The sequence below is a fragment of the Tubulanus polymorphus genome, chromosome 1 (genome assembly GCF_964204645.1).
Source record: "Tubulanus polymorphus chromosome 1, tnTubPoly1.2, whole genome shotgun sequence".
Taxonomy (NCBI): Eukaryota; Metazoa; Nemertea; class Palaeonemertea; order Tubulaniformes; family Tubulanidae; genus Tubulanus; species Tubulanus polymorphus.
In genome coordinates, this window is record NC_134025.1 from 28,768,461 (window position 1) to 28,795,823 (window position 27,363).

Here is a 27,363-nt window from a genome sequence, read left to right on the forward strand (position 1 = left end):
ATGTTTATTGATTGAAAGTTGTGGTTTAGTTTAACTCGATCTTGCTGGCATCAGTATCTCAAACACCTGTCATCTGTATTGGTTAGTTAAGAACCGTTTATTACCGGGCACGCATACAACCTGCGGGTCAAGGGAAAGACCGCAGCCCGCCACTAAAACAAATGTCCTGGCCCGCAGCCGCTGAATACTCCGGCACGTGCTGCCATCTATACACTTCAAACTGTCAATTAATGGCGACCGTTTTAGTTATGGAGGGACCGCATTATTCTTCAATATATATCGCTATTCTCGTGGTATGAATGAATAGATCTGACAGTGGTGACCAGTTTATAAATCTATGTTTTAACAGCTACGGAACCCACATACTTACAGGTAATTGTAATGAATGTTTCAAACGCAAATAGTTAAGGAAATTACGCGCGCTTCCTAATCCTAGTATAGTATATATAATAGTCCTACTCGCTCCGTCCGTCCACATGACACAGAGCCTTAACGTAACGGGTTTCATAGTAGGTTAATTAGTCAGTGTCAAACTCCGAGGATAAAAATCTGCTTAGAAAACCACTGAATTAAAGGTTTACCGAGATAAACAGTACCGATTTAGGAGGAGTGTACTGACGTAATTGTAATATGAAAATGGGGGGAGGCACTACCTAAAGTCAAAATCTGAAACTCTCTAACTCCATCCATGACTGATCTGTATTGTCTTGTTTGTAAGTTGAATAACTAACTGTTAAAAATGTAATGATTATTGTTCTGTTTATTTCAGTTTAAGCTGATGATGAGCGATAGATTCACAGGATTTAATATTTAGTTACCGATCAGAGGAATAGCCGAATAAACGTTAAAATGGCGACCGCAGCAACGAACAACAAAGCGATGACGTTGAATTTAACGTCAACGATATCAACATCTGGATCGCCGGACGCTTCGCCGATCCTTCCTAAACGACGCAGGTTAGCTACAGATATTCCATTTATTAATGGTTCTCTAAGCACGAGCTCAATCAGCAGTGCGTGCGAGTCTCCGACCCTTACAGCGTGCAGTCCTATCAGGTATGTTTAGGTGTTAACCCTGCATGCATTCTCCGTTGTATGAAGTGGTTTCATCTTTATGTGCTTTTCACATGACGCATGCCTCTTAATTTCTCACATTTTCCTCTTTTCTCTTCTAGACATGGATTCTAGTCTGGCCAAAATCAGATAGATATAAGTCGAAATAGCACATTTCCGCACTATAATCCTAACCCACGCTATTTGCTTAGTCTTTTTTACGACTTGGACTGAAGTATTTTATTCCCTAAACTTCATGGTAGTTGAACCTTACATAGAATACCCACTCAGAGACGGTTCTAGGAAAATTTGAAAGCAGGAGTCAGAAAGAAAACAAAAGGAATTCCTCAGATAAAGCAGCCATAGTTAAGGCCGCGAGTCGGGGTTCCACCTTCGGTGTTAGACATTTGCAAATAAATCCATCTAAAAGTAGAAAGTTCCTGAGATGAGTGTAAAATTCAGTAGTTTTAATCGTCTCTATCTTGACCGAAAGAGCTTACTAAATCGACCCCTTTCGCTTAAGGCTCGATGTAATTCTAAACTTTTATTCTTCTATGAATTGTTACGGTTGCCTCTATCATCGATTGAGGATTTCATGAGTAGAATTGATGTTTCGATATTTCAGGTTTTTCGACGAATCGTGGAATGATAGTAGTAATGTGAGTAGCGCTGGAGAGTCGCCCTCTCCGGCTCGACGAGTCACGTCGCGTCGAATAAAGAAGGATGCTTTATGGAAGGCTATTGAACCGGCGTATCAATATCTGATGGATGAAGAGATCATGGAGACTTGTAAGGTATGAAATCCATCAGCAGGGATTCACAATTCGTTGGAATTAACGAAAATTGGGGATTTCAAATTGATTCTTTGCTGCAGGAAAAAACAGGAGATTTGGATTCTTTCCTTGAAAATCAGGGAATTTGAATTTTTGATGTCTTATCTTGTTGTTCTTGCTGGTGACGAGTGGCACAAGGAACCCTTCGCAAAGAACCAGCCTCTGCTGAGGATATCTTATGATTTAATCAGGGATCAATTTTGGTCAAGTGTCGGCTAAAATATCAGGGAATTTGGGATTTTCTGATCTATAAGAACCCTGCAAACTGGAATAAATTTTTTTGCTATTTACTTAGGCCTATAGCATTGTTAGGAAACAGCCAGAACGTAATTGTGGTCTCTTGAAGCATGGGATTTTTTCATGGATCAATATTTTTTCAATAACTCGTCACGTGTTTAAGTTGATTGTTTTTCTTTTGTTTAGTCGACTGAAAGTGATTTATCGTGGGACGACGATGACTTGACGATTAATACGAAGGTATCTTTAGCTGAATTCATGCAGCAGTATAAAGAACTGACGGATTGGTTATCTCAACTACACGGTGTAACGCAGAGACAAGGAATGAGTTTATCTGAACGTTATCTCAATCAGGTAAAGATTATATCTTAAACACCAGTCTTAGACTACACCTAAATCGGTACAGTTGGATTTTTTTCGTTAGGCCTACCCAATTAAGCGGTTACCGAATTAGAAACAGTGTTTAGTAGTGCAAAGGATAAAATTGCTTACAAAAATATGATTTACCGAGACAAACAGTACTGATTTAGGAGTCTACAGAATTGGGATATGAAAGTGATGCAAACAATTCCTTGAAATCTGAAATTTTCTCCTTTAAAACTCCTTATATCCAGGAATGACTGATCTGCAGGGACCCTGTATGGGTAATAAAAACCATATGATATTATCAGTGAGATATATTTGAATTTTCTAGTCGTACCATGAAGAGATGTTGCAACGTTCTCCTCGGCGGAATTTTTTCAACGATTACGCGAAGCAACTGCTTCGTCGTTATCCGAACATGAAGGAGGAGATCAGTATTCGTATGCAGCACGTTAATAAACAATGGGAAGATCTTGAGTGCGCGATCTGTCCTGATTCTAGCACCGAGAGCGGCTGTGTCCTTACAGGTATAGAATTCATATTTAGAAAACCTGTTTACCAATATGGGTTGGCCACTCAGGGAATCAGAAAAATCTACAAAAGAAATTCAGGGACTTTGATAAATTTTACCAAAAACCTGGAAAACCGGGAATTCGGATAATGCTAATGATCGAAACGTGATTCATAAAAGAATGAATTGTAAAATTTGAAACCTAGAAATTTCTCCGATTCACTCTGATTGAATTTTGTGTAATCGCATGCAAAAATCTGGGAAAAACTCAGGACCCAACTCCACAGTTGTGAGTTAAGATTTGACCCTGAGTTAAAACATTGAAAATGAACTAATCTTAACTCAGAGTTAACTCTAACTCAGAACTGTGGAACTGGATCCTGGGGATTTGTAAATGGGTAGAAAGTGGCCACCCTTCGTTGCTATTTAGTAGTAACTACTCTTTTGAGAGCTCAATTACTATGAAAATACTCTCAAAATCAGAGCGATTTCTTGATCGTTTTCTTATCGATGTCAAATTATTGTCATTTTGCTGAAAACTACTACAAAGGGAGAGACCATGAGTCGGGTCTGACTACTAAATCTTTGATACTAGGTTGCTCTGAGGTTTATTGATAGATGTCTATTTTCTATGTTGTTTATAGATTTGGAAGCTGATTTGAACACTCTGCGTTTGTGGCTCGACGATAAGGAAGCCGTTTTACTTCCTCAAGGCATAAATCCCGAATGGACTATTGAACAGATTGAAGATAAATTATGCCATCATCTGGTACGTACGAAAAAGATATCTCTCATCAAATCATGATTTATTCATGATATACAGTATAGTCTTGTCTACTTTTCTTGGGTTGTGAATCTCGGTACGATGAAGTGATAATCATTTTATAGGAAATTCTTTAGATATGAACGTGTTCGGGATTGTGTTATGGTATGTGTGTACAATCAGTGACACTCCTAACCTATATTCATAACTAAACAGGCGTGAATTTATACAATCATCATTCACGTTCACTGTTCCATGCATTACGTGCTATAATTAGCATTTCACGCCGACACATTCTAGTACATTACATGCCACATAGAGGGCTCTCTTGGACAGCTTTCAGCAGTAGTTTATATTCTGACAAACAGATGGCCCTACTAGATGAAACTATGTTTTACTTTCTAGGGAATCAACTCTAGTGATTACAGGAAAGAACCATGTATTTTTTAATTGCGTCGAAGAAAATCCAATAGAAAAGAGAAAATATTTTATGAGTTTCTATGATACTGTCTGCCCGTGTTGCATAAAAGGGAATCTAACCCTAGCATCACTCAGGTGGTAACATCTAAGCTGTATCGGGTTAACCCCACAACTGGAACCTTCTCGGCCACCAACCCGACTGATGGCTCCGAGCCCGACTGTATGATTTGGAACAGGAAAATACGGATTATATGGATGTCAGTTGATGGTTATATTGGCTTTCTGTCGGTGTCGTTTGGGAGAAGCGCCGCCTGCCTGCCCAGGAATTAGTCCTAGTCCACGCGGGTAGGTAGGTAGTGGGAAGTACAGAGAGACTAGCTCTTTCCATATGGGCACCTGGATGTTGCTGATGGAGGGTTTGTGAAGGGTTACCATATGGTATAAACCAAAATATTAGGATGTTGAAACAGCTTGATATACCTGTGATTGTAATCAAACTGTCCAAATAAGTAACAAATGCAGGCATTTATGTTGTTAGAGATGAAATACTCTTGTTATAGTAAAATGTTTACTATTTGTTTATTTTAGTTTACTACTGCCATCATGTTTAATATCATTAGAAGCATTATCTCTAGAGACTTGTGGATTCAAGTCATACTTTTGATATGAAAATCTACCCGACAGTCATTTTACAATGAATTAGTCTTTATCTGTTGTATCCATTTGGTTAAAACGATTGTCTTTTTTATTTGAACTTAGGAATTTCAAGTTTTTTCTTGTTTTCTATATGCTATTCAAATGAACGGATCATATCTGGGTCATAAATGTCTCTTTTTTTCTGGCGTGCAATATTTATTTTTTTCTGCAGCAGAAAAAATAAACTGAATATGACAATAGTTTATGCAATTTGCGTAACGCAGTTCTTTTGTTCGGCTCTGACAAATGCGATTTAAAAAGTAGATGGGCGTTCACTAAATATGCAGTATCAGTTTGAGTTGTATTCATTCCCTATGAATGAAGTCTGAGAATAGAAAAAAGAGTACAGCGTTAGAGTTATAGACTCATAACATTAGGCCTCTATTAGTTTGTCAAGCTGGGTCTGTATTGGGTAATGTTGATCTAGTTCATCTCGGAATATTTCTAAGATTTCTTTCTTAGTCTGAAGTTGATGCAAACTGAACAGGTGTACGCGTACACCAATATTCAATTATCGAAATCTGGTCGAATCTCAATTTTGAACAAAGGTTAAACTCGTGCTCATTGAAGCCAGGCAGGGATCATTGAATCCGAAGTCATTATTACGAGGACAATGAGATGTGAACGCTTAGTGAAATCGTCCGTAGGGGTTCCTCTGCGATTACTTAATAACAATGTGAGAGAATTAACATCATGAGAATAGAAACACTTGACCATCATTTACTGTGTGTATTCATTAGTTTGTTTCATGTACAAACATGTAGTGTACGAAGGGTAATTTTTATAAATGCGAAAAACCTATTCATAAAACCTGTTTTCTTAAATGCACATGTTTTTACGTTCTACTAATTTTTTTTCCACGGTTTTATGTAATTTTCTTTGTTGTCTGAAGTTCCAGACTGGAAGCGGTAACCGATGGCACTGCAATTGTTTAGATTAATTCATAGTTAGCTATGACGTCACGTTGCTTCAGTTAATGCAACATCACAGAATCGAGTTCTAACGCGTTTTATCGCGCTCGATATCTGAGCTGGTTTTAAACAAACTTTATCAAACCTTTGACACACCGCATCGGTGCAAAGAGATTAGGTTAAAAATATTTATATATTCTAAATCTATTGAAGTTTGTTTCGAGTTAAAGTTTCTGCGATGTTTGTTTTTACAGTTACTACAGCGAGACATTGAGTCGCACTCGAAGATCGTGTCGGCTGTTTTAAAACTAAGCGAGAGACTTCAGTGTGAAGATACGCAGGAGGTTACTAATGCCAGTCAGTTACAGGTTACAGCTCAACAATTAGAACGCAGGTGGCACGGAGTTTGGCTTCAGTCTTTAGAATGGCAATGTCGTTTAGAAGAGGCTATCAGTAAAATTAAGGTGGGTGAATTGAATACGGTAGCTTTAAAAGCCGCGATCACATGGAGACAATTTGGTCCAGACCAGACCAGACGCGAGTCAAATTTAGTCCGTGTTTAATTAGAGAGCGCATTCACACATAAATTACTCATTCATTACTGAAATGCTATCTTAACGATGCTGTGGTAAGCGAGGTGGTCACTACGAGGACCAGTTAGCGTTCACATACTATAATTTGACCCGTGTGCATGGACCAATTTGGCACCAGTGCAAAGGGTTGGCCCGGGCCTAATCTGGGTCAAAAACGCTTGTGCGATGGCGGCTATAATATGTCACATTGGTCAAGTAGTTTTAAAACAATTACTCAGTTGCGTGTTACATCTGTTACGGTGACAGTTGTAACATTGATCAGTAGTGCTACACGTCGTATAGGTCTAGTATATATATATATATATATACAGCTGTATGAGTTGAGGTAAGTGAAATCATGCTTACAGCAGAATACAGAGCGATGAAACAGGTTTCTGTTTGCCTGAATACCTGAATAAAAACAAAGAAATATATTGCTGTTACCCGAGTGCTCTGACATTATTATTTCGTCTATCTATTGGGAGGTAGAGATCTTCTCCGGGATGCTGTCAGGATGCTGTTTTATTTCTATGTACTCATAATCGTGTACTTTTTAGTGACTCTGGACTTCAGTTCTTTCCAGATCATATTTTTTCGACGATTGATTTTTCGAAACAATAAAAATATCCGGTGTCTCCGCTGTTTTGAATTGGTTCAGTGTAACAGGTGATGAAACTCATTGATGAGTCATGGGTTTATAAAGTCTTAGTTCTGTCTGCCTGCATGACGTCCCTTTACAAACAAAATACGCCGCTTGCATTGTTTTATATCTCATTCATGAGATGTGTGGATTATATTTGTCTTATCTTTTGTACATCTGTTTTATTGTTTTTTGCATACATCACTGAGCAGGTTCCTCGAACTTCTAGAAATCATGTACTTTACATGTGAATTGATCTGCTGTATGTGGAGACTCAATGATCTCCAAACTCTGGGATCTTAAAGGGGCTGCATTCATTCGTTAGCGTAACATTATGGACGCAAAATGCTCACATTGAAAATCAAACTTTATTGTGGTTTAATCACTCGTATTAAATCACTACCGTATAATGCAAATGTCAATATAACATTGACATCAATTAAGAGGGGTAACAGATTTTTGAACAGTAGCTGATTTTCAGAGGGGCGTATATTCAATCGAGAGGAGTGGCCACTCTAGAAGAAATAGAACACTACGGTGATGTTAAGTTTGTCATATATTTATGATAAACGTTGAAATATAAATGAAGACTGTTCATTACCTGTTACTGATTCTGTCTATATATCACTCATGCGTAAATCTATTCAGTCCAGTTAATTGTTTTGTATTATATTATATAGTCTTCTCAATCGATTTCATCTTAATGATGAATCCCTGATGATTAGAAACTTACGTAACGACACAATTGTCTCGATGATATCCAAGTATGAAGCCTTATTCGCAGATCTAACGAACGTAATCAAGTCATTACGGTTCTGCCCTTATCGGCTGTCTGAAATATATCAGAAACATTCTTGAAAACTGCTTATTAATTTTCAATTAATGCTTTCTTTATCTTACCTTAGCCAGTATTTTATGATATTTTAGTTTATTGCTGGTGAACATCCTCCCTACTTAGACCAACGTCTGGTGCTAACAATTTGGTCCTGGTGAGCTTTATATTTACTATATTCAGTCAATATGATTGATAAGTTTATTAGAATGGGTCAAAATTTTTGAGTTTGTAAAAATTTTCCATAGTCATATCTGATAAAACTATTAGGGTATATCCGGTTTCTTTTAAACTGTAATTCCTATCAGTATCTTCAAGCTGACCGATCTGTGAAGTGGTTTACGCAATCTCTCAGATAGAGTTAGTTACCTGTGTGACATTTAATACAATCAGCTAGTAATATCGATATTGTATAAAGATGGTCGATATTTTTTTTTTTTCAACGGTGATAAAAACTCGATATAATATTAGATCATACGCACGCACCCACACGTATACACGTAGACACAGAATCAGGCGGCTTGTTAACCTGGACTATTTCTGCTCTACGAAATATTAACGTCTCGCTAAAAGAAAACTGTTACAGTAACATTTACGGCGCTGTTTTTATTGACTCAACAAAGTGAAAGTACTTCGCTTATACTAGGTACGCAATAGAATTTACCAATACGATACATAGAAACTGAAAGTCATTCTACAAAAAGAGACGAGAAAATGTTCAAAGTTTACAAGATAACGATTATATTTTGATAAGTTTCTTGTGAGTATTTTTGGTGCATTATTTTCTTATGAATATGAAATAACTACAGCGAATATCATGCTACCTTACAATGAATCAATAGAATCTCGGACTAGTATCTTGTACAAATGAAATTATAAAATTTTGCTCTTTAACCTAATTTAAGACTATTGCTGAGTTTATGTATCAACGATTTTAACAATTTTTTTTCCATGGAATTCATGTGGAGCGGTGTGGCCGAGCGGTTAGAGTGTTTGACTCTGGGAAGCCGGGTCCTGGGTTCGAACCCTGTACATTGCCGTAGTGTCCTCGGGCAAGACACTTGTCCTCATTGCCTCTCTCCACCCAGGAGTAAATGGGTACCTGGCCTGATAGATGACTCCTGAGCGTTTGTTAGCAGCTCGGTGTTACTTCTCCCCAGGGAGAGATGACTGATACATGTTAGAGTATAAAATTGGCCGGGGTAATAATATCGAAAAATGTAAAGAGCTCTGAGCAGCCTCGCTGGATTTAGCGCTATATAAGACACATATTATTAGATTCTCTGGATAGATGTAAGATATTGTTTACCTCTTGTATCACATCTATACACCTGCATACTTGGCCGATGTCGTTCGAAAGTTGATTTTTTTTTGTTCCTGTTTTTTAAACTGATCTGCGTGTTCTACATTTTTTCCGCTGCGAACGAAATTGTTAAAACCTCTGTCGACAGTTATTAGCGAATGAATCGATTTTCGAAAAAAAAGGAATCTAAAAAAGATTGACAAGTGTAATATTTCAAACTGATCGCCTTATTGTTATACATGTACCTCATACGACGCTTGGCTTCGTGCCAAATCTGATAGCACGTGTGCGCTCAGAATTAATAAACTACAGCTCGGTCATATCAGTCTCCGAAAAAAATCTAACATTTGATTACTTTGCGATAAAATTGAAGTCGGTTTCAAGGTTCAAAAGCTGTTCAGAAAAGGTTAGAGATGTGGTAACTTCAATTTTAAGTACTTAATCTCTTCAGTTTCACTGATTGCATAAACATAATAAACATGTTTTCATGTTTTCAACTTCGAAGGTTTCGACTTTCTCTCGTTTCTTCATATTTGAAAGGTTGTCATGGCCTATAGAAATCCAGACTGTGTGTTTAGGTGTTTATTGCTATAATGTGGTCACAGTTAGGTATCATTGTAAATACAACTCACATGACGGGGGTCCGTCTATTGAATTTCGTAACTCGTTTTTGTCAATTTGGAAAAAATAACATCCTTTTAGAATATCATATTTGCATTGATGTATAAGCTGTAGATATATGTGCATATAATTAATGATTAAAGGAATCATTTGGCATTTGTAAGACGTTTTCCTCTCAGCACTTTTAGGATCTAGAATTATGTCAACTGAAATAAAACGCTATTCCTGAATGTGGTCGCTATTTGATTTTGTGCGGGGGTCATTTTTTCTCAAGCCCCTCTTGTGAATACCGAATAACTGGTACATTAACGAATGACAAAGACTTCGCCTCTCGGATCAAAAGTTGAACTATGGTATTTTCTTTCAGCTCCATTTAAAGTTTCCGAACTTCCTAATCGACAATCCTGATTATCATGCAAAAATGCCCGTGGTTAGCTATTGTATTTCTCTAAATCTGGAGAGTTTGGATCTGACGAGAGAGAACAAAGACTCACGAGTTGTAGGACTTCGTAAATTCATCAGTTTAATAGTTCATTGAATGTATGTTAGTTGGATGTGTAAGAGAGAGAGAGAGAGAGAGAGTTGACTGAGGACAGAAATATCGATGTATTAGTATTGGGATGCGAGGAGAGAAGTCGGTAATTGGTTGAGCGGTTGTGTGACGTTATAACGTCAGTGTCTCTCATACACACAGTGTGTGTCGTCACCTTCCATTCACCCGGTCTCTCATTAATACACCACATATATAGCTATCAGTCTTATATTTACGACTTATACATCGGATATTAAAACACCTGTGATATTTCTAAAGGATATCTTTCGATACATGGATCGGGATATACGATATAAAAACCGAATGGATTAAATTCTTCATTCCGATTCGAGGTATGTCATTCTACATGTATATATTATGTAGATATTATGCAATGATTCAATGATGAAATAATGATTCAGGTTTTGATTCGCTCTAGTCTAGATCTACTAGTTTGCCGTACATTAATCTATTGATATTGCTTCAGGTATTACTGAATCTATTGCTCAAAATCAGTCCACCAATATCATTCGCTACTTTCGATTTGTATGGGTATTTTTTGCTTATGACACTTGAGGATGATTTGTAAATTCGATGTTTTGTCACTAAGATATCTCGTGTACTTTGATTCGGTATATGCGATATGAGACAGATGTTGAATATTATCATAATTGTCTAAGGGCACACGACTGGAATTGACATCTGTTCGGATAAACTGTTTGTCCGGACCAACTGTTCGCCCGGACCAACTGTTCGCCCATCCATAGTCAGTAATACGCGGAAATACTATGTATTATTAGGTCTAACACCTTCACTCGAAATGCCCCGATAGAAAATAATTTGATTTTTGTGCCCTTAATCGCAATACTTTATATGACAGCTATCTAGATATTTTTGGCTGTTGATTTAGTGGCTGTAGTGGTTTATTCTTCAGAATTCATGTTAGGTCTCCTTAATTTTTATTTGCTATAAAAATCCAGAATTTAAGCTTGTAAGTATGTATATGTATGTACAAACTATAGAATGTAGAATGGTGTTAATTGTTTTGTATAAATCAACCCAATTAATTACCTAACATTTCATAGTTTTACACGTTTATTGTATTCATTGATTCTTAAATCAGGGAAGTGTGATGAGATACAATAAACGTGTAAAACTATTAATAATACAAACAGCGTCATAAAATGATTTTTCTTCAATATGTATTATAACTTTCCCAGCACTGGCCGATGCAAGGTAAGGCTTAGAGATAGAGGTTAGGAGAACCAATTTGAACGTGTTTGTAACGTTAAGATGTTGGATTTTCAGGAATCTGGTCATTAGGGGTTATTTCTTAATTTGAATTGATAAATTGAATAGTTATTGTGTTTCTCTATTGGGCGATTGTTGGATGAATCTATGATATCTTAGTTTGGATAATGATATCTCAGCATGGTGATGGGAATTATAACAGAGTCACGTGGCAGGATTATTGAGTACCATCCATAATCAATGAGTAGAATATCATCTTGCTTTTCACTCTTTACAAGTAACATTAAACCTTTTATCATCGAGCTCAGGGCTTTTCATATATAATTGGCAGACAGAAGGCTAACTGAGAGGTGTCTGATTCGTGCGAGGAAATTGAAATTCATGCTACCATCTTTCTAACCGTCGAATAGCGTGTGCTGTTGAACCATAAAGTTTTATAGTTTTATATGAGTGTGGCCTTATATTCAGAAGAACATATATTATATTCATCATAACCTTAACCAGAACCTGTTCTCACTGATTGTTTTATTGTTATCAACTGTTAAAAACGATCAAATTGGTGCTATTTTCATAAATGTATTGGAAAAATGTGCAGATGCGAGTTTCAGAAATGGGTGAATTTACATTATTTATACAAGTACTTTTTGAAATGATCATTGATAATTATAGTTAACGTGTCAAGTATCATTTCATTCTCTGCTGAATGTCCGTGAGGAATGAATACCACACGTGCAGAATGAGTCTTACTTGAACTTCGACACGGCTAAAATGTTACGATCTGCTTTTCGGATATGATATCAGTTGAATTTATTATTTTGTTCGGAGACTACGTGCGACTAAAGTTCGAAATTTGAAGTTTAAACGGCACCTGAAGTGTTTGGTCTGCGAGAACATATGTCATCTGCCTGATAATTAACATGTACACCAGTTACACCGTTAGTTTTCGGTCAGTTTGACTGATTCAGATGCACATGAGATTCTATGCGTGATATCTTCGAGATAAAGGACCATTTTACGTAATTAACACATGTAAAGATCGCAGTTAAAAGCTGTAACGATCTGATAATGGTGAGCTGTGAAATACAACTGTGATCAGGTTGTTTGCTACGTATATATATACAGAGTATTTGGGATTTATTCGTGTTTACTCCTATGGTATGCTAGAAGTGATATTGATATTTTGTTCAATTCGGATCATTTTAGACTGTTGGAAATAATAATCAGGTTTTCAGATTTATTTAATGTCACATTTCTCATACATGTGAAGACTGGTAGAACGTCTTAGGATGATTTAATCTTTTTTGTAACTTTATTTTCCAAATGTTTTTTTGTTTTGTTTTTGTTTTCGCTTTCATTTCTCCATTTTTATTTCTCCTCGTGTTCGCCTATGTATGTATTATGTATGCTATTGACTACACTTGCCCATACGTCATCGGCGTTGAGTCAGTTTACGATATGTCTGACGCGCGAGACTATTTAGCGATGTAATTTATTAAGAAAATACTTTATTATTATTAATACATTAAGTGGACCGTAAATAATATCTGGATTAGATTGAAATCCGGATTATAACGATCTGTTTGACCGTGAATTGTTCTCGTACTAATGAAAGTTTGTTATTGTTGTATGTTTATAGGCTGGTATACCTCTAGCTGGTGCGGTAGCTGCAGCTGATTGGGATGATGGTTATCTGCTCGATGAATTCGACGATTCCACCGATGTTTGCGAAGATGTTTATTCCGACGTGATTCCGTTCGACGAAGACGAATACGAGAAGATCACGTCCGACACGGACGCGGATACGCGTGGCGGCGGCGGCGTCGTCGGTATCGAGATACCTCGACCGGCTCGACGCGTCGATCGCGATGTAACCGAGAAGAACACGCCCGATACCGGATTCGATGAATACATCGCGGCCGCTCGATTGTTGAACAGTGACGAGTGTCTGAATGACGGCGAGAAAATGTGGCCGTCGACGACGACGCGGCAAAACTTCGACGGCGAAAACACGACGAACGAAACGATAAAACGTAAAGGAAAAACGGAATGCACCGATGTCGGGTACGGCAGCGAGAGTTTATCGAACGACGAACAGGACGGTAAGAAAGTCGGCGACAGTCCGCCGTCCAGTCCGAAATCGGATCGCGGAGCTAAACGCAAGAGTACCGGAGAGTTCGTGCAAGTCGTAGGAGCCGCCCCAACTTCATCTGAGAAATTAGAATCACCGACCGACGACAAACCGTTAGACCCGAGCTGGCGTTATTCGGTAACGAGCGCGTACGATTCCAGTTCGAACTGCAGCGAATTACCGTTAACCGTCGAGGACACGACCGCGATAACAACCCCCGAACGACCGAACACGCTCGCGTTACCGGACGACGAACCGCTGCCGAATATCGGCTTCGTCAACGCGTCGCCCGATGAGATATTCTACCGAGTAACGACAGTCGAGTCGGAACTATCCGACGATAATCGCACGACTGAGAATCCAGTGAGGAATCTCTCTTACCGAGACGAACAGACGGATAACGAGAAAGTCGAAGCGATGAAGGATTCTAGAAACGGAATAGCGCCGGTTTTAAACGGATTTACTACAACTCTAGAAAACGATGTTCGCGAAGAGAAAGAAGATCACAGTAACGCTAATGTTTCTACTGATTATCATCCGCGCACTCGCGTCGATATCATAATGACTGAACTCGATCATTTAGATAATGATATATCGTCGGTTTCTCGTCCTCGGCAATATTTCTCGAATCTGACGACGTACAACGAACCGGAGTTACGTTCGGTTTACACGCGACAGTGGATGGAATCGAGTCATTCCACGTGGAGGGATAAAGCGTTTAAACGATTGGAACAATCGGCCGAAGAACCGTTGATGTCGTCGAGTCCAACGAAAACCGACCGCTTGCGGCAACTTATCTCGCAAGCGGAGAGTCTCGCGAAAGAAGCCGAATATTGGGAGGAAAAAAACGATCGAATCGACGAGAAGCTCGCCGAGATGAACGCGTTGAAAACGTCGGCGTTGAGTTCGTTTACGACGAGCACAGATGGCTCGATGCCGGACGAATCGTTTTCATGCGACGCGAGCAGCGAATTAACGGAATCCGACGACGAATATTCATCGGCTCACAGCGTTCCCGATCTGACGAACGAAAGCAATCAGACGTTACATTCGAACACAAGTACGACTACTCTCCGGTCTCCGCTCACTCCATCGAATACCGTCGACTCCGGCGGCGTCGTTCTACGTCGGAACGCTCCGAAAAAAGATCGCCCGCGAAGCGTCGACGCTACTCGAGCCGCCAGCGCGTTACAGGAGTTCGAACGAATGCCGATTTCTATATCGGAAGGTGCTATCGATCCGGACATGTTTAAAACTATGCAAAAACTGGACTTCGCGTCGAATCAGGTTACGTCATCGGCGAACGATTCGAAAATAGATTCGACGACGCGGACTAGAAAACTGCGAAGTCGTCGAATGAAACGTTCGCAGTCGGAAAGCGAACGTATGACGAGTTCGCCGGCGGGAGCTCGCAGGTTCAACTTCGACGTTAGAAAAGACGCGACGCCTTCGACGACGAATTCATCGAGCGAACGAACGGTGAACGTAGCACCGGGTACAGAATCATCGACCGACGTCACTGAAATGATTAGTGAAGAGAGGAATCCAATCGATGACGACGTTATTACTCCAGTTATACCAGGTAATTCTGAAACCTAGTTTTCATATACAGTCAACCCCGATTCATATCATCCACAAGCCGATGTACAGGGGGTGCGCACTAAAATAAGTCTAGAGGGAGGTCTTTAGGAAAAAGTCGCTAGATTTTCTACTCTGGACTTTTGAGATTCCCTGACCGACCCTACTTCACACCTTCAATGCTCACACAGCGTCGGCTATGAATTAGTGTAGTTGCCCTTTATTCTGCATTCCTTCACATTGAATAAATCCTAGATCCACCCCTGACATCAGTGATTTAGGATCTCGGTCAAATAAACATGGCGTTATATAGCAAGGTTTAATTTGACTTGTTCCAAACGAAATACATTCCGTTCTCGGAAGCAACCTGGCATTTAGGTGAGGGTGGCAGTGTATTGAAGGTTGACTGTAGTTGTATCTTAAATACGGTTGTTTATATTGGACAGTTGACAAGGTAAAGTGTACGTATGGATATTAAACAGAATTTCAATCAGTTAGAACAACCTGAGATATATATCTGTATGTATAACTCACAGTCAGTCCTGTGGTGAACACAGTGTGCACTTAATTGAACTTTGAACACAAATCCCAAATGAAAAATCTGCAACAAACCGGCCCGTTGGTCTATCTGTCTGGTAGCTTTTATATTCTTAATTGAAAAGGGATTTTGCTCTAATAGGCTTCAATGTTAATGCATAGATATAGTGTAGTGAAAAATGAAACTAATTACATTTGATATGGTTCATTTGATACCGATATCATGTGCGGTTTTTGCTAAAGTATTTGAGCTTTATGTTTGTGTGGATTACAGCACAGATATCCATGCATCAGAATAATGTAGCAAATTGAAACTCAGTGATATCTATTTCCAATAAATGTTGTTTAGAAGTGTACAGTACTATAGACACCCACACACTTCCCTCTTAACACTTTCCATATCATATTCAAAGCCTAAGGAAACCTAAATAATTAACGTGAAGAGATTATTGATATTCCGACGAGAATTATGGCTATAAGTTTTTGCGATTAAATATTTCGTATTTCACTTGACAAATAGAATGAAAATTGTTTGAATATATAACGGATCAATAATCGGTATTGTGAACCGCTGAAACAGGTGTGTAACGATATGATTATATATCTTCACAATACACAACTGTGTATAGCATGGTCGGGGCTGATCGTTTAATAATTCATTACAATACATCATCATGGAATGAATATGATATTCTTCAGAATATAGTCCCTAAATTCTTAACCTTTCAATGTCGTAATCATATATACCCAGCAGTACATCTTTCATACATTCAAAATATGATGTAATTCTATGGAATGTGTGAATACATGATATCTTTAAACCCAAACACCTGTTACATTTAGAGATTTTTTCATGACAAATCACTTTTTTGTTCGTTTTCGTAAAATACTAAGCTTCATTTCAAATGATACACGTAATATTTTCAGAACTGCAATATTCAGCGATTCATGACAGCTACGATAGCGAAGAATGTATGAACAGTACGATCGAATCATTCTCAGAGACAGCCTGGGATAACTATCAAGTGAGTATCACCTGCTCCCCTCACATCACTCTTTCGATATTCAGCATGCGTGACACTTATCTGCATCTTGAAAAAATAAAAACCACGTGATTGTACTTTTTGTTTCCGATACGGGTATTCGTACCCCCATCGAGACATGTCAGTTGAGTAATATATTGAATATGAAATTATATGCAGTTCAATATTTTCACGATTGCATTAATAGTAGTCTTTTTACTGAGTAGTTTCCGATATCTACTTCAGGTATCTACTTCAATTACGCAGTTCCAATTGAGACATGTCAGTTGAACAACGTATGCATTTTTATTCTGGCTCAATAATGCATTTCTCTAATGTTCGGTCTTTTTTTAAATCCAATTCATTCTATATTTGATTCGGGTATGCTTTGTAAAATTTAGCATATTCTCAAATGACAGTATGCATGACAGTGAGATACATGTAAATCTAGATGAAAATAGACATGAGTAGTGATATATGTATTGATGAACAATCCAGCAATTGATTATATCTACAATTCATTCATACCTGTTTCTCTTAAAATAGATTTAGATAAATTAGAACTTGTAGAAAAATAAACTCGAGATATCGTCAGTTGTCGGATTTTTCATCATCATCTAAACCGAGAATTCATTAGAGTATATATCCAGTCATGTGTCAAATGTATGATATTTGATTGCGCATGTCGGGCTTTATATCTCTGAGTAACCATTATGAAATACTTCTTCTAGCTTGCCGTAGAATTTATAACCAGATTCACCGATCATCGTCTGATTTTTAGGGGGTCAGTTTTAGGTTTAAACTGTATCAATGTATATATCGTATGCTATATTAGGATTTGCCGTACCAGACTATTAGCGAAGGTGGAATTGAAGAGAAACTCGATGACAGTCATTTGCAATGGGAAGTTAGTGCTATTGAAGATGATCTCAGTTCAACAGGAGATTGGCCCCGCCTTAAACGACCCTCAGTATGTATCTAAAAATACCTGCCGTTACGCGCATTCACCTGCCGTTCAATATATATATTTTTCAAAATCATTATATCTTTTCATGTTTCTGAAATTGCTGTTTAATTGAAATAACGTTATCTAATACGTGTAGTATATGCTCAGGTGAAACCACCCCGGTATTAACAGCAACGAAATTACGAATAAAAATGTCGTAAAACTTTCCGGGACAATCGAATTCACGGCTCTGTACTCTGGTATTCTGCCGATAGTCGTGTATGTTTCCATGGCAACATTTTCTATCCTAGCATGCATCGTTTGTTGACCTTGATCTAAATTGAATGTCGCGAAGGATTAGAGGGAGAGAACTCGCGTGTTCCCTTCTTCATGTGTGATGTGTGCAATTTTTACGATGCTTTAATTAATTATGTAAATCTCTTGCATGCAGTACATATAGCATGTTAATTAAACAGACTCTGCATATACTTGATGTAGAACCATTATATATTTATTACTCTTAAGTAACCAACATTATCACTAGTGTGAAATGTGTCAAACATCGTGCAGATTTTCAGCTCTAGTGTTGATTTGATTCCAATCGACAGTAATTGAAAAGCATTTAGTTAGTTATATATGCATTTGGGTCAATTAACATTCGAAACTCAGTTCAATCTAGGAGGCTTCATAGAGAACAATATTTAACTTATGGCCTGAAATTTCGAATAGATACCTGCATTAACTGTGAAAGAAATTTTGTGGTCGTAACAGTGATAGATATAGTGGGATGTTTTTTTTTCTCGTGTTTTAGGTGATTAAAGTGGAACCGATGCAAGTTGTTCACATGGATTCAGATTCAGATCTCGAGGATTTACACGACGTCATTCAAGAATCGACTCATCAGTTACAAGTGACCGGTGCTTCGTTACGTAAACCTCGTAACGATGTTATGAACACAGGAATATTCTTACAACCTCAAAAATACGTACGTATCAATGTCAATTGTAGAGCTGTTCCTGATTTTTGGTATTTTGTTACTATTTTCTTGCTAAAGCAGTGCTTTCAATAAGAAATTAACTAGCCAGGTCCCTTTGAAAAACAGGAGGGTCCCATAATATGTCACAGTCCCTGAAACGAAAGCTGGTTTGAAAAAACAGGCGGGTCCTTTAGAAACGACAGACAGGTCTGGGACCTGGGACCTCTTATTGAAAACACTGTAAAGAGGAAGTGATTTGATTTGTTAGATGTGCACTGAAATCTGAAATATGTTACTGAGGGTCTTAATATTGTTTACCGATAAATTTACTTTTTCTTTCATATTTCAATGAAATATTCCTGAAAAAATTTCAACTTTTCAGATATAAGCAGCTCTGGTTTATTGAAATTGAATTATGATCATGTTTGCTTTTTAGGCGGAGATAATTGCAACATGTGAGACGAATGTTCGATGTTTAGAACAAGTCAGGTCAACAATAGCAGAAACAGAACATTCAGTTCAACTGTCCACTGATGATGTTATATCCATACAAAGTAAGCACAAATCCTAAAAATCTGAGACCCGATTCCAGTATCCAGTTGAGAATCCCAATAGTGCAGTTTGATTTTAGAATCAATATAGTTCATTTTTCATCTAAATGGGAACTGGTTGTTCAGTGAAGAAAATCATGTTATTGCAAAGTTTCTTTGAATGATGAATTGTAGATACTCTAACACAATGGCAAGCGTTCCATGCTCTCGCTGTGCAGAGACAAAAAGAGGCCGAAAAACTGAACGAGATATACCAAGAGATGGTCAATATAAGATCGACTGTAATAGGTGCTGAAGACGCTCTTACGTGGAATCAATTTGAAGACTGTAATCAATTAGAAAATGTCATCAAGCATTTGCAGGTAAAGCTCTTGACTCTGTGACCGGAGTTTAACTTCGAAAAAGCTAACGCATTGAGCGCATGTCTCATCATTTACAATTTCTCTTGTCTTTAGGATTGTAAATTAGATCTTGAACAAAGCAATGATAAGGTATTCACTATGAAAACAACGTTGCAAGATTTCACTAGTGAAAGGAAACACATTAATGTCAGTACATTTGATGAAGAGCAAACGAAGTTGCGATGCCACATTTTAACAGTCCACGACAGGTATTTGGTGATTTCAGACGCTTTCTTACTCCAGGTTTCTGATAAAAAAAAGTAGATAGCTCTTACTATTTTGCACATTATTATTCAGATTGAGCGCTCAGATATCAGAATTACAAGCTTTACTGGTGTGCTGGCACGATTATAACGAGATCAACAAGGAACTCAGATATTGCCTCGGTAAAGAACACAATGTCCTGAAATGTCTGGAAATGACGATGGAAATGGTCGAGTTAACAGTTGAAGCGCGGCTGGAACTCGTTCAAGATTTACAGGTAAAATCTATTATACAATCAAACAGTTTGTCATTGATATTAGATTCTAGAATAAGAAATAAAATATGTGTCCAAAATGATCTAATATTTCATCAATGTTCGACTTCAACCAAATAATGAAACATGCACGCAATCCAGAACAAAGAGTATAAATTACAGGAAATATACAACAAAGAAACAGTTACAAAGTAAACAACTTTAAAGTAGAACAAACTAGAGGGTAAACAAATTGAATAAAAATATGGGGGACAATTAAATGAAGGAAATTTTAACTAAGTAAGACAACAGTTAGATGAGTATCAGCTATACGATGAGTATCTATTCTATTGTGTTTTTTGCAGGCGATGTCTGAAGAGTTTAAACTCTACGAGCAGAAGCTGTCGACGATGGTTGAAAATTCGCGTCGGATTCTGGATAAATGTTACGGCGATCAGGCCGAGCAGATACGAGCCGATATCGGAAAAACAGCATCGGAACTCGATTCGCTAGAACGACGGTGTCAGGATGATATACACCAGTGTAAGAACAACGAGCGAAATCAGCGCGGTTCCCTGATCGATGTCGATGATGTTGATGATGCCGAACGGATGGAAGTCGATGCAGCGATTCACGATGCGAGCACCTGTTCATCGGCTACTCAAACGAGTATCGGCGATGTTTCCGATTCGAACGAATTCTCGAAACGTCGACAAAATCGTCATTCGTTCGTGAGGAAGTTATTACAATGGGCGATTCCGTTACAGATAGCTTGTGTTATTGTATACGGTTTATTGTGTTTATCTGAAAGGTCTTCACACGGTATATTAGTCGTTCCACATTTACGATATGTCAGAGGCCCACCACCTGTTTGATCAGTTCAATCAATAAGTATTTGTATACATTAACCCTTTCAGTGCGTCTACACCGCAGTGCGGTGTATAAATCAGTGACATTTTTTGCAAGTACACCGCAATGCTGTGTATTGATGTAATTAGTAATTGGTAATTATCTCTCTTGAAAAATGGCAGCATTACTCAAACATAGAAATACTATTAACTAATGATACACTGCACCGCAGTGTAGACGCACTATAGTGGTATTCCCGTTATTCAACAGACTAGGGTGGAATTTTTAAAGATTTTGAAATTATCTCCAGCACTATAGGCTATTGATTAGTCAGCACTGAAAGGGTTAAACATGTATTCAAAGGTCTTCGACCTCGGCGTCCAGCGCGGTGTTAGAACATAGATCCATTAGCTGATCAGAATTCAAGTCGGTAAAGATCGAATACTCCATGAAGATGGTGGCCATCATGAAGTACCACCCTTCATTATATAAAAACAAGTGTCACAATCAGCAAACTTAGAAATACTCGCGAAACAATCATTGAGGTTTAAACATGGGTGTTTAGTTTACTAGTCCGATGAGGAATTTAGTGTTGTTTTGTTCGAATGTTTTATTCTGTACATGATAACTGCTGACATCCATACGGTTAATTGTAAATACAGATACCGGTATTTGACAGTTTCTATAGTCTTCTTATTCAACTTTTATGAATTTTCATTTCCTAAACTATTTTTCTGGATTAAGTACGTAATGGCTGTACATAGGATTGAACAGTAATCACTGTAAATAGACCTAAATACGGTTGTCGGACCTAGATATAGTTATGGTGAAGACTATGCATTCACATGTTACAGACCAAAATGTTATGGTCAGTAGGTTGGTTTAGTGGGGACAGTCCATGGTTTTTAGCGTACTGGTAGCTTAGAATTGTTAATCTATTCTAGATGAATTGTGTTTACGGGATGGAATCGGTATATATTATTGGTTTCAATGATTATGGCATAAAAATGTTAATTATGAAAGAATAGTTATTAATGAAAATGTATATTATTGAAGCAAGAACTGGCACATCATCATATTTGATTTGTACATAATTCTAAAATCAAGAAAAGAACAATATAAAAATGCAGTGTATATATGTTTTTAAAATTATAGACTTGATGAAATTAGAAATAGCCAGTTCCTTCCCTAATGGAGGTAAATAACAGAAAATCGTTGTAAATATTATTGTTCCAAGAAACAAACAGATCGACATATTTATTGGTGAAATTTGCTCTTGAGCATTATTGGTTTTTATTCAAATCTATATTTCACTGGTAAGACTTGTAAATTACACGTACCAATGTACAGCGAATCATCGGCTAAAACCCATGTTTAAACAAAGGATTGTTGAATTCTGATCGCAAAAAAATAGAGAAAAGATAGATGAAGATATTATACGTACAGTAGACTCTGTCTGCCCTACTGGAATCTGCATGAATTTTACTGAATTTAGTTAAGTGGTACTGAGTAAAGAATATGAGTCTACTGTACTAGAGAGAATATGGGCTGAGAAATAGGACGTTAACTGCTTAACATGCCCAGTCCCAGTTATACGGGATCCAATCTATGGTTTAACTCGAAACAGTTAAATATTCGGAAGTGAACCAGTGTCAAACTCAACTGTGGTGCTAAGCCCAGTAGTGTTATAGAATGACATTTACCTCATGAGTTGAGAGTCAGTTCATCATTCATTATACGTGCATTGAATTAAAAGGTGAAATTGACTTCTGGAATTTCTATAAGCTTGAGAAGATATGCTTATTCATTTATAACTGGAAAAAGGTTTATTTCAGTTAATTTTCAGTGTACAATGAATAACTGATTGCTTGAAGGCAGCTGCTTGAACACGTTAGACTACTATTGCTCATCGAGTAATCTGCTCTTTGAAAAATTAAATGCAAGCTTAACTTGAGAAACGTGGAAACAAGTTTGTAATGAATTTCATGTTGATTTATGACTATAAATGTTATAAACATGCCATCATGACTTATGGGTACAATACGTACTGGTTTATTTCTTTGAGTTGGTTCATTGTATTTGTCAATTAACTGCACACATTATGTATTTATATCTGTACAGTATTCATTCATAGTGAATACTGTTAGGTATAGGTGTTTTTAAGTTGTCGCTCCGTTTCACAAATCTGTTTATCCGTTGCTTTGTTATGTCGGTTGTCTTTGTGGTCTCTCAATTCTTTATATGCTTATAACTAATAACAGTATATTTTATTATTGATGTGTTTTATGATAACAATTTTCAACAAGAGTAGGATTCTAGATTTCACTTCTATCCTTTACGATCGTGAGGAAATTTTATAGGGTTTGTTTATCGATAGGACAGGATATAAACATTGCATCTTAGTGGAGAAAAAATCATCACAGGAGTATTTGGATAAGTTGTCTGTGGATCTCTCTTGATGAAAATTGTCCAGTTTTATTATCTAGTCAATTCTATTTTCATGTTCATTGCAATGTTCGTGGCTAGTTTGTTTTCTTCATATGTGTTTGAATTATATAATCATTTGTAGCGAAAAAATAATCCGGTGGATTCATGTAGCTTTTGCAGTAGACTCCGCCGTAACCCGGTTAAGTTTTTGAAATTGATTCCTCTAATCATGATATTAACTCGCTTGATAAATTAAAGTGGTCACGGTCTACTGTCGTAGTAGTATTTATTTAGTGTCATAAATACCGAAGTTAGGTAATTTCTAGCATCATATGTTTATTATAAAAAGTTTTTATCTCAGGGAAAAAAACTTGGCTCCACTGCAATTCATCTTAAACCAACCGTCTGCATTGCATTAACTATTTAGAAACTGTCTCATGAAATTTCTAACTATTATTAACTGCAAAATCTATAGTAGATATCTGAATAGATGAACAATTAATTGTAGGTGTATATGTGAACGTTACTGGTCTGTTATGAAAATCCATCATTTTATCGCAGTATGAATTATGCACGAGAGATTGCATATAAATAAATGCATATCACTTCGAGCAGTGATCGTCTTTATCAAAAGACTGTCGCGTGTATCGGGAGTTCTATACCTGAGCACGATTAAAGAACCCTTGTTCAACCGAGGACTCAAACTCTCGATGGTTTAACAGACCACTGACGCAATTCAAAATTAACTGGAGTAAAGTTCTGATGATGCATACCGTATCTTGATATCTCCACATATATGTTTAATATCTATTTACCATACAGTCAACTTGTTTAAGTTGTCGAAGTTGGGATCGTTATTATGTTGATGACTTGCACTTAGTAGGCAGAGAAACACAAAAAAATCAAGAATCAAAAAGAAAGTTCTAAAGGGCTTTCTAGAGGATATAGCAATACTTGTTAAAAGGGCTCTTTCCAAAAAATTTCTGGGGGCCACTGTCCCCTGCTACGTACAGCCCTGGTAGAAATAACAATTGGAAGTCCATAATGGGGATGACGTTAAAGCGATGTGACAACTTATCCGATGACTTAAGCAAGTTTGACTGTATTCAAAACCTGTACAATATGTACGATTCTGAAGTAGGATAGATCTGGAAATTAATCTATTAAACTATAATTTAATTGTACTAATAATGTATGAATATATATACAATATATCTGATTTCATTCTGGAGCACCTCCGTAGAATGATTGATAGTGCTATGCATGTTCAAATTATCCACTGCCAAATTGTTGCTTGAAATCAACAATTTTTTTATAGATTTGTATATGGTAATATTGAATGAACATCCTAAAGATATTTTCATATTTCATAGGATTTTGGTCTTGAATATTCAAATGGTGGAAAATTTGATAATGCATTTATTGTTAGGTTCGCTTGGTTCTGGTTCTAATTCTTGCCTTAATTCTCTATTTTTTCGATTGACATACTTAGTAATTCATTTAGGTTTCGATTTTAATCATTCATAATCAGGGAAGTTTCAAATATCATGACAATTTTCAGGAATTATACCATACTCTATGAAAAGTTTTTCGGTTGGTTTTGTTTGGGTGGGAATAGACCAACCTATTTGGTGCACTATTTTACTCAAGAAATTCTCGTTCAAACTATGATATAAACCTCTTAGTGCCATTTTAATGAAGAATCTTTTATGGATTGAATTTAATGGTAATTTTATATAGTAGATGGTAACAACTAAGAAGCTGATAAATAACCATCCATTTTATATGATTTTGTAATGAAAACTGCGTAAGTTAGGTATACCTATTGTATAAACTATAATAAGTATTTTGTGCTTCACTAGTCATCGGACTGTATTATGCCATGCAAATTATACTGCATTAATAAAATCGAGTAAATCCAACTTCTTTATCTTGTATTGTTTTGTTCTTTAAATATGAGCTTTAAATATGAGGATGAGAAGGTCTGATCACCGACAAACCAGGAATATAAAGACACTGATGATTCGTGCAACATAATGTAAATTTATTTAAAATATCATTCTGCTATCGACAAAAAGGAAAGACATCTAAACTGCAACTGAAATCGCATCAGGATATAGGATTCCCTGTAAAAAGATATTTATGAAACATGAGGCAACAGCTTTTCATTGAAGATGTAGGTTCTGCTTGAATTTACCTTTTCTATCGATAACTTTCTTAAAGTATTTCGGTTCGATAAATCCATCTTTATTTCCTGCACAAAGAATCACTTTGTTACTCGATTCGTGAAATTCCATTCCATCTGAACAGAAATTACAAGGATTATTTTCAACAGTTCAAATGAGAGAATGCATAACCGGTTAAAAGATTGGATCCTACCTGACATTGCTTTCTCCACATCTATATAAATAATCAGCTGGCAACTCTTTCTCATACCTAAAACAAAATAGAGTACGAATAAATTCTATCATTTTGGAAAAAGAGGGTGAGGTTAATAAACTGTGGTAGCTTTATTTCCCATGAATAACCTAGGTATAACCAACCAAATGGGCAGAACTATTTGAAGTCCCTTCATCTGGTAATGTTATTTGTCTTACCACTAATGACTTCATCATCTCCAGGTAAACCAGCAGCAAAATGAATATGAGTACGATTACATCTGTGTAAACCCTGAAATATCAACAACAAAGAACGGACTTATAATAGTGTACATATCCCATTTGACAGTAATTCTGCTAGATATTTTATAAAAAATAACTTCCTATTACTTGTTGTTTGATTGATGGCCAATTCTTGAAATAAGTACCATGTATACACTCTGGAATATCGGTAGGACTCATCAGTTTCTTCAAAGCAAGTTCCTTCACCTGAAACACAGTTGTAATTCATTGATCTACAATACTTTCCTAAGAACCAAAGTATATATGGTTAAGAACTAGACCATACTTGAATGCTATGTCCCTGGTTGGCTTTGATTTTCAATTTCCCATTACTTTCATCAGTGCTAAGTGTAAATCTCTGTTTATCATTGGAAGAAACAACATGTTTGATATCAGCTTCTGTAAAACTTGTTCGCTTCATGTGTGGTAGGTTTAGTAGTTCATCGACATAAACATAACCATCTGGAATGAAAGATTCGTCGGATATTCTCGCGAACCAGATACCGTTAGTGGCGAGCTTCTGCGATTGACCAATACAACTTACCATCAGCGATATTGATACCCAGATCATGAGCTCTGTGTCGTAATATTCGAGACAGATCTTTTGAAAGTCTTACGAGATTTTTCTTATCAAGCTGAAAATTAAGATAGCTCAGACAACACTGTTTTTTAGATTTTTAAAAACTTTTGATGAAGATTGAAGCACTAACCTGATTGGACGCGGTTGCCATCTCTAGATTTGATCTACCTGCAAGTAATTCATCCAACTGTAATGATGTCGTCGCCCACAATCTGTGTAGTATGGTGTAGGGGTTCTTAAATTACAAACTATTACGCCATACAGTAGCAACTGTCAAAATGAGTCAGCGACCTTGACTTTACAATAACATCGCGCGGTAGAGTCTACTGCCAGAGTGAGTTCCTGTTAGTTAATACGAAATCCGCTAATGTTGATTATAGCGGCAGCACCGTACAGCATTTTATAAAATCTGTAAATTTTGTTTTATCCGGCCCTTGTTACCTGTAATGTGATTTGAGTGTAAAATAAATAAATAAAACACTGAATCAGTGATCCTGATGCTGTATCGAGTACGAACAGGGGTGTCCCAGGTTCGAAACCAGTAATTACTGACCCTGTGGCATTGCTGAAAGGTACCCCCAGTTGCGGTCAAGTTTCTATCCTCCGTCTGTTTGAAGACTGTCTCCCATTGTTGGGACTATTTCAACCGAATTCAGATACCGATCCAGTGTAAATGCACATAACCAGAAAGAGTAACCTTTTAAATGTAAAAAT

The 27,363-nt window shown here is 37.2% G+C and overlaps 2 protein-coding genes across 4 annotated transcripts; one reads left to right on the forward strand and one right to left on the reverse strand.

The window, feature by feature from the left end:
• Positions 1-237: 237 nt before the first annotated feature.
• On the forward strand, positions 238-25,331 carry LOC141915384 (uncharacterized). 2 transcript variants are annotated; one of them, XM_074806893.1, is made up of 16 exons: positions 238-372; positions 770-1,055; positions 1,678-1,846; positions 2,309-2,476; positions 2,817-3,012; positions 3,641-3,765; positions 6,041-6,250; positions 13,174-15,247; positions 16,708-16,805; positions 17,638-17,772; positions 18,560-18,733; positions 19,161-19,278; positions 19,450-19,637; positions 19,731-19,885; positions 19,974-20,157; positions 20,499-25,331. In XM_074806893.1, exons 2-16 carry the CDS (start codon positions 850-852, stop codon positions 21,006-21,008), a joined length of 4,710 nt encoding a protein of 1,569 aa, XP_074662994.1. In that variant the 5' UTR covers positions 238-372; positions 770-849; the 3' UTR covers positions 21,009-25,331. The 2 variants fall into 2 exon arrangements, with proteins under 2 accessions (XP_074662994.1, XP_074662995.1); XM_074806894.1 differs by having other exon boundaries at positions 770-956.
• Positions 25,332-25,432: 101 nt separating this feature from the next.
• Positions 25,433-27,340, reverse strand: LOC141914753 (tRNA 2'-phosphotransferase 1-like). 2 transcript variants are annotated; one of them, XM_074806043.1, is made up of 9 exons: positions 27,203-27,340; positions 26,780-27,090; positions 26,614-26,704; positions 26,356-26,531; positions 26,178-26,276; positions 26,007-26,079; positions 25,789-25,845; positions 25,607-25,711; positions 25,433-25,535 (listed from the first exon to the last, which is right to left on the reverse strand). In XM_074806043.1, the coding sequence occupies exons 2-9, from the start codon at positions 26,798-26,800 to the stop codon at positions 25,519-25,521; spliced, it is 639 nt and encodes a 212-aa protein (XP_074662144.1). In that variant the 5' UTR covers positions 26,801-27,090; positions 27,203-27,340; the 3' UTR covers positions 25,433-25,518. The 2 variants fall into 2 exon arrangements, with proteins under 2 accessions (XP_074662144.1, XP_074662143.1); XM_074806042.1 differs by having other exon boundaries at positions 26,007-26,077; positions 26,170-26,276.
• Between the last annotated feature and the right edge of the window lie 23 nt (positions 27,341-27,363).

What these genes read in the sequence shown, in the direction of transcription:
- LOC141915384 (XM_074806893.1), top strand. Translation starts at nt 850, where the DNA reads ATGGCGACCGCAGCAACGAACAACAAAGCGATGACGTTGAATTTAACG. An exon ending in CAGCCTGGGATAACTATCAA is followed by an intron (nt 16,806 to 17,637) that starts GTGAGTATCACC and finishes ATGCTATATTAG; the next exon opens with GATTTGCCGTACCAGACTAT. An exon ending in TGATGTTATATCCATACAAA is followed by an intron (nt 19,279 to 19,449) that starts GTAAGCACAAAT and finishes GATGAATTGTAG; the next exon opens with ATACTCTAACACAATGGCAA.
- LOC141914753 (XM_074806042.1), bottom strand. Translation starts at nt 26,800, where the DNA reads ATGGCAACCGCGTCCAATCAG. An exon ending in TGGCAACCGCGTCCAATCAG is followed by an intron (nt 26,705 to 26,779) that starts GTTAGTGCTTCA and finishes CTTAATTTTCAG; the next exon opens with CTTGATAAGAAAAATCTCGT. An exon ending in ACCAGGGACATAGCATTCAA is followed by an intron (nt 26,277 to 26,355) that starts GTATGGTCTAGT and finishes ACTGTGTTTCAG; the next exon opens with GTGAAGGAACTTGCTTTGAA.